Here is a 12,477-nt window from a genome sequence, read left to right on the forward strand (position 1 = left end):
GTCTGTTAAGCTGGCCATAAGGCCTTAAGGCCTGATAAAATATCCAATTCCATCATTAGATTTTTAGGTGAATTTTATCCTTAGTGGTTAGAGTGACAGCAAATTGAGATGGAAGAGAACATAGAGTAGATTTATCTCTAAGGTTGTTGGTAGGTCCTGATGTTATTGAGAATGAAAACAACAGATTCTAGTAGTTTAGGAATTGATTTAGCAATTGACTGTGCCAGCTATTCTCTGTCAATAACATCTTTGGTAGAATCCTCAAGTCAAACAACCAGAAAAGATACGAGACGGAAGGAGACATTATTTATTTTCCATGTTTAGATAGTTTACAAAAATGTCAAGCCTCCTACCTCTTAAGAAGTGAATTTGTTACTCCACTTGAAAGTTATTTTAATGCATTTTGTAAATGTAATGATTTTGTCTTGGGAGCCATCTTTTCTCTTATTTTCTCAACTTTCTGTTTACTACTCACAGTCCCAATGATCAATAATTTGTTGTGACTTGATTTTCAGTCTTTGAATAAATCAATAAATTGTGTTGGATCTCTAAAAAGTAAAACCGAATATAAAACCTGAAGTATTAAATTTTGACTTGAGAGCTATGATATATTGAATGTACTCATATTTAGGGATATGACATGTTATAATGACCTGGTTGGTAAACAACAACCTTATTAGAACTGGTACTTTTGTTTTAGTAACAATGATCAATTAAATTAAGTGAATAATAGCTCATTATTCATTAGTCCGAAAGTTAGCATGTGATGGGGGTAGGGGCATGCTTAGGGATATAAATAAAACTTGAGATTTTTAACTCAAAATTTTATTGAAATTTTGTAATTTTTCTTAAAAATTATCCGTTTTTAATTCTATTCAATTGTATCCTTAAAATTTTAAACATAAATATAATATTTTGAATTTAGGTCTTGGAAAAAATTGATTTCTAATAAGATAAGCCATTGTTTTGCTTCTATCACTCAACTCACTTAGAGAATAGACATCTCCATTTTGATAAAGAATGTTAAACATGTTTGACATTGGAGAACAGCATCTCAGAGACCTAATTTGAATTAATTGTAACTTCGAAAATTGAATTGACATAACTGATGGTCGAAAACATGTGTTATTTGTATTTCAAATCATCTTCAAATGAAACAAGGATTAAAACATCCGTTAAAAATATCATTATGCCATAATATAGGATACTGCACTTAAGATCTATTTTCTTTTAATTATTATGAATGTCATTGACTATAGAATTCTAAAGCATAATATAACAACATAACATTTGTACTGAATTGAAATTGTTTAACATTATTCTAGATTTCATCATATATTTTGTTCATTGCTTGTCCTTCTTTGCTATCTCTAAAATAAATGCAAACAGAAAGACAACATGCTGCTGTGCAGAGCACTACATTGGAAATCCGCACTCATGGATCCTACTTATGTGTCATTTAGGTGAATTTAGGAAGTTGTTCATTTTCTTTGGGTTTCAGTGTTCTCAGTAAATTCTTGTTTCTTCTGGCCCTAAAATCCTATTCAAGTTACATATGTAGGGACAGACATAATTCTTTAAGCTTGAAATATACCACAATGGGTAATTTCATAGTCTTTCCACTTAAGGGTAACTGTAGATGCAGAATATATTGCAAGTGTTATATTTTGATTGAGCTGTTTAACTAATGAAGCTACCTTTCTTCATCTTTGAACTTTCAGCTCAGTTTTTCCCACTAATCGTGGATAAAAGTGTTAATGTTTCACTTTCATTGAAAGATTGGTACTCATAAACAACTTGGTAAAGAGTCTCACAGAAAGAAAATGAATACTTTGGTCTGGAACTATAAATAATTGAAAAACAGAAAGCCAAAAAATAAATAAGTAAAATTTTATTATTTTTAATATTTTGTTGAAACTATTTTGTACTCTACCAAGAACTAAAAATACTGTGATTTGCTCTGTTCATATTCAAACACTCTAGAAACAATATAATAGAGTAGCATTTAGCAACATTCATTTATTCATTCATTCATATAATCATTCATTTTCTCCTTTATTCATTTTCCTTTACCAAATATGTATTGGCATTCCAGATTCTGTTCTCAAGTTGCTCATAGTCGAATGAGGATAAAAAAAAACAAAAACAGCAACAATAAGAAAAAATCCCAGCACAGACTTGTAAATAAACAAATGTATTGAGAATCAGACAATAAAGTGTGCACTGGGTACTCTGGGAGCATAAAGGTTGTGAAGGGAGTGGGTAGAAGGGAATCAAAGAAGAGATAAAAGACATTTCATTGGATGACTCCATGGCAAGTAGGATATTTGCATCCTAAGTACATGAGATAGTTTTTATTTTTATAAATTGAGACTGCAGTCCATCTAATACGCCTCATTAATCTCTTTTCCTATCAGCTTTGGCCTTTGTACTAAAAGAAAAACATACAATTCATATTACCTATTAGTCTGTTTCTTCCATCTTTACTGTCTGCCTATTGCCTCACCTTATGTATAAATATGAGTTGCTCTGGGGTTGACAGAGATATAATTTGGATAGCTAGAAGGGACTATTTAGGAAAAGTGAAGAAATAGTAATTCTGAAAATCTTGGAAACCTTCCACTTGACAGTCTATCTAGAATTGTCAAAATGAGGTCAGGTAACTAAATGTGCTACTTGAGGTCAATTTAGTATCTAATTAAATAGAACGTGACCACTGAAGAAAACTATGAGACTTTTCATCTTAGGAAGTGAATATTTAAAGATCTTCTAAGAGTTATGAGTCATTTATGACAATAGATAAAATAATTAGCATTTATCTTCACCTTCCAAATAAATATTCAATAAATAGAAAAATGAAATGGAGTGAAAAACCTTTATATTAAATGCTCTTGAAGCATGACCTTGGTTAGGCCACTTTTCCTTCTAGAGACCATTTTTTTCCACCTGAAACATTAGGGTGTTGGAATAGCTGATTTCAAAGATCTCTTCCACACCCCAAAACTCTATGGTTATGATCCTGTGCATTTATTTTTGTTAAGTCCCAGACATCAGGTATTCTGTCATAATCAGGGTACAAGGATAAATGGAACAATGATATGATCTTGAATCAATCTTATTTCCTTTCTTTAGCTGGCTTTTCCATGGAAGAATTATTTCTACCTTATAAATTGGAGATGAAGAAGAAAACATACTAATATTACCTTTATCATTTTTAATCAAAAGAATGTATGAAATATGTATTTGGCTACTATTCCTTGCTTTTCATCAAAGCAAATATGCAAATATATAATAACACATGGAAATATTAGGGAAGCTTTTTATCAGGATGCAAAGAAACCTTTCCAGTAGAAACATTTTGGCCTGGAGGATGCTCTTTGATCTAAGAGCTTGAAGCTTATGGTGTTTTAAACACCCTGGAGTAGGGTTGCATAGCCAATTTATACTAAATAATCCATTTGCTTAAAATTTTTCTAAAATCATGAAAAAGATCTTGAAAATTAATTACCAATATGATATATTTTTGCAATAATCCAACAAAGTAACTATGGCTTCTACTTCAGTGTCTTCTATATAAGTCCTCTGGCAAAATTGAAAACTACATAATTCAAGTGACAACAATGACTAAGTAATTAGTCCATAAACAGCATCTAGCTGAGTAAAGAGGAAATTTCCTGCCCTTATCTGAGTATAACATTTCTCATTCATTCCCAGTTGCTCAAGCCAAATTGTCAGTCATCCTTGATTTCTTTCCCTCACTTACCATATCAAATTCATTTAAAAATCCTATTGGGTTTGTGTCAAAATGTACTCTGAGTCCATCCACTTATCTATAATTTATATGTTTTTCATTGACCATATCTTTAAAACTGCCACCCGTTACTCTAAATAGCATTCCTTATTACCCTTCCTTGATACATTTTTAATAGGATACTTATTTCCATTTTACTTATTTAGTTGATATTTTTTCTCTCTGCCCAGTAGAATCTCAGCTCCACAAAATAGGTGATTTTGTCTATATTGGTCACTGCTATAACTCCATATCCTAGGAAAGTGCCTAGTACTGAGTAGGTACTCATGTACATTTTTTGTGCAAACAACTGAATCTCCACTGCAACCACCTAGACCAAGCTCATGTCATCTCTCACCTGGGTTATTTCAATAGTCTCCTATTGATCTTCTGCTGCCTCTCACAACCTTTCCTCTGCAAACATTGTTTCTCTTCACACAGCAGCCGGTGATCTTTTAAAAACCTACATGTCATGCTAAAAACACTTCAAAAGCTTTCTGTTGCCCTTAGAACAAATCCAAACTCACTGGAACAGCCGAGAATGCTCTGATATGAGCTTGCCTCTGCTTTCCAGCACCAATGACCTTTAACTTGGCTCCTAACTTGGGCATTTTGACTTGCCTTTCCCTGCCAGGAATCTTTTTATTGGACCTCTTCTGAGGTTTGCTTCTTTGTATTCAAGTCAGAACTCAAGTGTCTCCCCCTTGGAGACAGAGCCACTTCATACATTATGCACTTGTCCTGCAGTTTGTATACTTACACAAAGGCGCCCTGCTCTTCTCTCCTCCTCAAGACTCGGACTGGAGCTGCAACTGACCAGGGGAAGAGCTGCCTCTTAATTTTGCACAAGCAAGCCCTTCTGTTCAGGCTTTGCCACCTTGGACAGCACATACCCAGAAAGGAGACTTTTTCTAATTTGCACAAATCTTCATAGGTTAGTGGAGTCCTGCTCAGTACTGACCCCATTCTTCCTTTTCTAACCAACTTAGTGTCATCTCTTTCCCACAGTCATTGTCTGCCTCACCACTCTGTTTTGATGTCCCTACCTTTCTGAGGTCTGAAATTATCTGTCTTGCTTGTTTATTGCCTGTCTCCCTTCATCTTTAATGTAAGCTCCATAACAACAGGGTCCTTCTTTGTCTTCCCTATGGTCCCTCACTGATTTCGTTTGTACCATTATGCCCAGGAACACTCACAACAACCCAGCTGGAAGAGACATTACTGTTCTCGTTTTACCTTGAAACAACTGAGACTTCAGTTAAGTGATGATTGCCTGTTTATGTATACCCTTCACAAGATTGAGTGCAAGGGATGCAAAGTACATGTTTAGAATTTATCACTACATAAGTGGGAGGTATAAAGATGCCTGTGACTGGAGTAAAAACCTTGATCCATCCACCCCATACAAACTCCTGAACTTCAGATTCCTAATTCCTCATTTCATAGTCAAATTCGCAAGTCTGGGATTATTATATGAGTGGTGTCTTAATTTTGTTTTAAATAGGGTGGGAAAGGGAGGAGTGGTTGGCGCTCTAAATTCCTCCGGTCCCTTCTCTCCATGTTGTAAGTGGTCCAAAAATCCAAGGCAGAGAAAGAGACACTCAGTAAGGAAACTTGAAGATCAACGTGTCCCTATTTTAATAAGGACGCTAGCATAATTACATGTATCAGCCTAAAGTGTAAACCGTATTTTCATTTTATTTTAGTATTTGTTCAATTCTAAACTTTGAAAATATTATTCTACATGTTACAAAAAATGTCAGTCTAGGAACCTTGTGCCAACAAATAAAAGTAATACTATTGCTTTAACACACTTGGCAATAATTTTCTTACTCAATTCAGATCTTCCCATTTTATGTTCAGTCACAGATTCACAAATGCTTTTTTTTTTTTTTAAACTCAGTGACAAAGTGACATGAAGTCACTGACTGAGTTTTATTTATTTATTTATTTATTTATTTATTTATTTATTTATTTATTTTTGGCTGTGTTGGGTCTTCGTTTCTGTGCGAGGGCTTTCTCCAGTTGCGGCGAGCAGGGGCCACTCTTCATCGCGGTGCGCGGGCCTCTCACTGTCGCGGCCTCTCTTGTTGCGGAGTACAGGCTCCAGAGGCGCAGGCTCAGTAGTTGTGGCTCACGGGCCTAGTTGCTCCGCGGCATGTGGGATCCTCCCAGACCAGGGCTCGAACCCGTGTCCCCTGCATTGGCAGGCAGATTCTCAACCACTGCGCCACCAGGGAAGCCCCCACAAATGCTTATAATGATGCTGACAGAATGAATTGGGATAGGAATTTGTAATTATTCATACTTTTTAATTTTTCAAGATGTAAATGAATTTTAAGTCAGCAGTCATTTCCTAGGGTGACACCTTCTCTGTCACGAGATCTATGGCCATTCATTGTTTGCAGCACAGGAGGCCTTTCAAAGAGTTTGTAGTCTTCTGGGTGTACTCAGTACCTCCAGGAAAATGCAGTGGAGGCCCAAGGAAAAAGTAACTTTCATGCATTCGCATAAAAAATCTCAACATTTGTTTCAAGATTTAGTTGCTAGACTTTAGTGGCCTAGAAATGGTTTAGAACCAGGAAATCTCCTTTGATAAAAAACTAGGTAGGGGCTTCCCTGGTGGCGCAGTGGTTGAGAATCTGCCTGCTAATGCAGGGGACACGGGTTCGAGCCCTGGTCTGGGAGGATCCCACATGCCGCGGAGCAACTGGGCCCGTGAGCCACAACTACTGAGCCTGCGCGTCTGGAGCCTGTGCTCCGCAACAAGAGAGGCCACGTAGTGAGAGGCCCGCGCACCGCGATGAAGAGTGGCCCCCGCTTGCCGCAACTACAGAAAGCCCTAGCACAGAAACGAAGACCCAACATAGCAATCAATCAATCAATCAATCAATAAAAATCTTAAAAAAAAAAAAAAAAAAACTGGGTAAATTAAACTTTAATATAGTGAATTGCTTTTTCCTTCACATTACCTGAATTCTGCTCACTGCCTCCTTCTTGACTTGAATTCTGAGTAATTCCATTCATCATTTCTAGCAAAGTAAAGAAAACATCTGTAACTTAGAATATTAGAAGGAATGCACACTGTATACTATCCCCAGTGGAATTTGACTAAACAATCATAACAACTTGGGTGACAAAAAACTCAGAACAGTAAAATATTGGCAGCTTACAAACACGCAATTCAGGTATTATGGAAATAAGCCAGCCAAAATCACTCAAGGAACAAAAAGCCAATTCACTATGTTTGAATGTCAGAGGGATTTTCGGGTAATCGCTTGTAAAATGAAGGGCACCTTTAGAGTTCCAATGTAAATTTCAACAACCTGAATTCTCTCTTCAGAGAGTAACAATCTTCAGGAATTCCAAAGAAATATATTCCTAATAAAATGATAAGCCTCTTTCCTATAAATGAGTTCTGCTATTTCTGTCATGTTTAATTTTATCTGATGTTACGTCTTTGTTTTCTTACTTCAAAAGTCTGTTTCAAGTCCTCTTGTGTAATTAGATGGAACATAAATTGTAAATACATTGTAGGAAAAAGAATATTTTGAGTATTTACTATGTGTTAGATGCTTCATCACTTAATCCTCACAACAGCTCTGAAAACTCTCCTCATTTTATAAAGGCCATGAGGCTTGGGTACTTCATGAAATTTTCAAATTCACACAGACTATAAGTGATGGAGCTGAAACTTTCATATTTATCTATTTGACTGCAACCATGTAGTCTTTATACTAAACAACCTTGCTTTCATTATAAAATTCTATTATTAATATAACATTATATTCATATAAATTCATAAATTATTATATTCATATAATTTTATATAATATTGTATACATTCATATAGCAAAATGGTCTCTGATTTCAATAGCATTCTCTGACATTATTTGAACATAAAAGAAGGCTTTTCTATAAGTCAGTACTAAAGAGTCATGTGTCATTCTCAAGTATGACATGCCTGATTTGTTTTGGTGACCCCTAGCAAAACAAAAACTTTTCCTGAGCTAGTAATTCCCCTGCCAGGGCTACCTAGCACTGTCACTATGGAGGCAAATGGACATCTGGCTTTTTCTTTTTCTTGTGGTGCTAATTCCCGACTGTATCCACTGTGTCACCATCATGCAGTTAGCGATTTTAGGGAGTGTAATATCGCTGATTACAGTCATAAAGAATTTCTGATATAAACTGGATATTTTACTTTATGCTGCAGAAGCACCAGTTTGATCGTTTTAATAGTTCTATGAATTTTGGCATCCAGGCCTTTATTTCACCAGATACTCTCTGTCCGGAATCCCTTCCTCTATTCCTCCATTCTTTACCTGGGAATCTCCTTTTAGGCCTTTAAATGCAAGAATCTTTCTGTGACATCCCCTCTGTGTATATTATTTCCCATCTTCACACTGTATTATAATGATCTGTCTGTAAGTCTGTTTTAGCCATTATATTGGGAACTTCTTATAGGCAGAGTTGGGGTTTAATGGTTCTTCAGTGCTGGGATATAATAAGTGCTCACTAAATTTTAAAAAAATATAAAATAATGACCTCATAGTTCCTCCAGGAAAATATAAGAATATTTTGTAGTCTAAATTATGAATTATTCCCTGGGGAAAGAATTGAATACATTTAAAAATAAATTCCTAAATTGCTTATCAAGACTATGATTATACATCACTACTGTTCAAGAAAGTATTTGACAAGAGAGAAAGCAGTTTAGTTTGAACAGGCAGGATTCCATGCAGATATTTTTGAAAGCCTTAGTATTTAGAAACGATTGATGTATATTCATGGTCACTTGTATTTTAAGCTTTAGTTATTTAATTGACTCCTTCCTCAATCTTTTGATAGATCCTCCCTAGGTTTTGCAAACTACAAAATACCATCCTATTTTAGAAACAGTTTTTCAAGAACAGCTCTCAAGAAAGATTTGGGAGTGAATTTCCCCAAGTATACATCCATTTGACTTACAAAGACGGTGGAAACTGGGGTGGAAGCTCCACGCCTCTGTCTCTCTCCTGCTGCAGAACCCCTTATATGCGATGACCCCTTACATGTGATGACCCTTTGCCTGCCTTAGGCAGTCTGAGAGGAGCTTTCGGCACCTCAAATCCACTTCTTAGGAGCTGAGCACCTGAATCCCTATTCACTTCAGTTTAAAACTGCAAAATGAAAATTATACCTACATCCTAAGCATCTTGTAAAGATTAAATAACTTAATACATCAAAACTGTTTGGGATCGTTCTAGGCACATAGTAAGCACTATATAAATGTTAGCCAGGGAAAAACAATGTGGATCAAACTCCTTTTTTAGTGTGCCCATCCTTACCTTTTCTTTGCTTACTGAAAAAGGAAATTCCATGTTGCATTATGTTTCCATCAAATCTTTGCTTTCATGAGGAAAATAATTAATACTAATATGGATGGATACTTTTCTAGGTATATGGCCTGCATGTCATGGAACAATATGCTTTGCTTTTGTGCATACTTGAACATGTTCAAGAATCAACCTGGATGGGTCTAACAGCTAGAAGAAAGTCCTATGATGAGTGGAGGCTAACCTCTTCTACTCAGCTTGACGGCCTGGGATCCCTCCCTTCTCGCCACCACAGAAGGTGGTGTGTGTGTAACTCAGGTTGCTAACCCACAATTCACCAAAGCAAACTAATTTTGACAAATTCTAAAAAAGGAAGACTTCCAGTAAGCAGGCAGGTCTGCTGACATTTGATAATATCTAGTTGTCAGTGAGATTTTAGAAGGTGCATATGCCCGCGTTGATTCTTGGACTTAAAAGAAACACACAGCAGGAGTTTATGGAATGAAAATGAATGATAAAACATTTTGCAAGCATTTCATATGAGATCATATGTTAGTTAATGTTTACAGTTCATGGCCGGGATGGTTTTGGTTAATTCAAGAAATCACTTGGGATAAGGAAGTACTCAGAAACGATTGTGGGTTTTTATGGTTCATAATAAGCCCAGAGACTTGAGGGAGGCTTTCAAGTTTCTATAAAACTGAATATATTTTCCCTTTGGCCCATTATTTACTTAACTGCAGGTCATTTATTTTGGCAGGAGAAAATGTACCTGTTCAATATCAAAAGGCCTATGAATTTTAACCTTCTTTTATTGCTTTATATATTATATCATTTGAGAATTTTTAGCTAAATGAAAACAATGGTGATTTTTCTATATATTAGGATTCCTCTTAGCTTCTGTGATTTTAGTTTCCATAATTTGAAGTGCATATTGAAAATAAATTGCTTTATTTGATTGCATGTAGGTTTTCCATTAATGAAGTCCAGTAGATAGATTTAACATTGTGTATACATCTAAGAAAAGAAATATTTTCAGAAATGGCTCTGAAGATAACTGAATTTTGTATGTATCCACTTAAAGATCTCACCTAATAACAATTTTCTTATCGTATAATAATAGGAATTTATACTTTGGATTATGAATTATGCATGTTGGGGACAGATCTAGCTATTTTAGTTGTGTATATTAAATTTATTAATACTTTTTTGTTCAATATCTACTCCTGCATTGTGTGCACAGGACAAAGCCCAGCCATACCACCTCCATTACCAACAGAACAAGCTTCTGGACCCACTTTGGCATCACCAACTCTTGAAGGCAAGTATTTTATTTTATTTTTCGAAAGATCATCTCTATTGTGGATAAAATAGAATATAGAGAAACAAAGCAAAATAGTAATAGCAGCAACAACAAAATCCATATTTTCTCAAATAGTTTTAGTATGTCTAAGCTACAGTTTACTCTTCCAAGGAATTACAATTTGCTCCTTTTTAGAACACCAAAAATTTCCTCCTAAGATTTTATATTGGTGACCATCAGCTTCCAGAAGGATGACCAGCTTCATACCCTGGAAATCAAGCCAGAAAGTATAGGGACAAATGGACAAGGATATGCCTTGCAATTCCTGTACATAGAACTCAAGAAAATATTATATGGTCATTATCAGGAATTATACACTCATGTAATGTATTCTCTCCTCTATACCTTATTTATCTTCTCTCCCCTAAACCCACTCCCAAATGAATCTCCAATAACTACGAGAAAACGGCTGAGATTTTCAGTTCATCTCATGTATCCTCCAAACCCCTCCTATAAAGATGACCCAAACCCTGTTGATTATTTCTTGTTTCTTAGAAAGATGGTGGTAACTCTGTGCCTTGGAAATAATATAGTGATTAACAGCCTGTGTTCTACAATCAAACAGATCTGGGTCCAAATTCTAGTTCTGCCCTTTTCTACCTCGATGACCTTAATGTGATACCTAAACTTTCAGGCTCTTTATTAGTAGAATACTGATACTCATAATACTACCACAGAGAGGTGCTGTAAATGTAGAATAAAACTATAACAATTGCAATTTTTATTATTATATTTGATATTGATGAACTTTGAGGAATTTCTTCAACTGTATTTTATTGGCTTAACACAACTGTCCCCAAAGAATAGTTTGTAGATCACCAGCATTAAAATCAATTGTAAAGCTTGTTTAAAAAATGCATATTCCTGCCACATCTTAGATCTAGTGAATCAGATCTGGCAATTCAGAGAGGGAAATCTATATTTTTACCAAACTCTTTAGTTGAGCCTTGTACACATTAAATGTTAAGAAACTTTGATTTATGTTTATGTGTAAAAATTATTACAAATCCAACTGTTTTACACCAAACATCTGAATTTGGTAGCCTGCTTCAAATAGTTTATTTATTTATTTATTTATTTATTTATTTATTTATTTATAAATTAAATCTGAATGCCTTGGTAAGAGATGCATTGTCCCATTGACCACAGACCCAACAATTGATTGGCTATACATTTATATTTCGGGCAATACATTTATTTATATTACAGTCAGCAGCCAGGGAAGGATTTTAGTAGCTGAGCAGATGAAGTTTTTCTAAGTTTATATTATAATACCAGCATGTTCTGTCTACTTTTCTGGCCAGATCCTGACCAAATTATGCCTGTGGCTATGCTCTCTTCAACTCACATTTATTTAGAATATTATTATGTTGTCTTTACTTATATGCATTTCACATTTGACATTTCAAAACGCTTTAAAGTAGACATTATTAATGATTAACAAACCTAAGCTTGCAGTTTATTTTTGCTGAATTAGTGAACAGCAGGGCTGGGACTCTAGCCCTGGATTTCTAGTTCTATACACAGAGATCCTTCTATCGTATTACTCTGCAGACTTTAGAGTTGGAGGATTCTAACTTCATGTCTTCTGAGACATCAGCAACTTTGGTAAAATGAAGACATGACATTTTGTGCTTTAGATTCCATGCAGTTCTGTGATGAAGTGTCATGTTCTGATGTCAGTCAAGAGTACCCTAGCAATGTTTATCAAAATCTAATGTGCACACAAATCACCTGGGGATCTTTGACAATGCAGATTCTGATTTGGTCGGTCAAGGGTGGGGCCTTAGGTTCTTCTTTTTTTTTTTTTTTTTTTTAAAGCAGAATCTGAATCAGTTGGTTTGGGACTGGGCCTGAGATTCTGCTTTTTTTTTAACCTTTATTTTATTTATTTATTTATTTATTTATGGCTGTGTTGGGTCTTCGTTTCTGTGCGAGGGCTTTCTCTAGTTGCGGCGAGCAGGGGCCACTCTTCATCGCGGTGCGAGGGCCTCTCACTGCCGCGG

At 35.5% G+C, this 12,477-nt stretch overlaps 2 protein-coding genes across 15 annotated transcripts in view; one reads left to right on the plus strand and one right to left on the minus strand.

Annotated features, from left to right (window-relative positions):
• Nucleotides 1–12,477, plus strand: part of TRDN (triadin) — a 367,278-nt gene that overhangs the window by 158,414 nt on the left and 196,387 nt on the right. For all 13 annotated transcript variants that reach the window (XR_009005184.1, XM_057527820.1, XM_057527823.1 and 10 more), the window contains one exon: nucleotides 10,352–10,429. Coding sequence is in view for 12 of the 13 variants with exons in the window: in XM_057527820.1 (XP_057383803.1) it covers nucleotides 10,352–10,429 (78 nt within the window). In the remaining variant the exon portion in view is untranslated. The remainder of the gene's footprint in view (nucleotides 1–10,351; nucleotides 10,430–12,477) is intronic.
• Nucleotides 1–12,477, minus strand: part of LOC130704739 (uncharacterized) — a 51,309-nt gene that overhangs the window by 19,643 nt on the left and 19,189 nt on the right. The window contains exon 3 of one of the 2 annotated variants that reach the window (XM_057527824.1): nucleotides 6,763–6,822. The exons of the other annotated variant lie outside the window; for it this stretch is intronic. The gene's annotated coding sequence lies outside the window, so the exon portion shown is untranslated. The remainder of the gene's footprint in view (nucleotides 1–6,762; nucleotides 6,823–12,477) is intronic. 2 annotated transcript variants of the gene reach the window in all.

The sequence above is a fragment of the Balaenoptera acutorostrata genome, chromosome 14 (assembly GCF_949987535.1).
Source record: "Balaenoptera acutorostrata chromosome 14, mBalAcu1.1, whole genome shotgun sequence".
NCBI lineage: Eukaryota > Metazoa > Chordata > Mammalia > Artiodactyla > Balaenopteridae > Balaenoptera > Balaenoptera acutorostrata.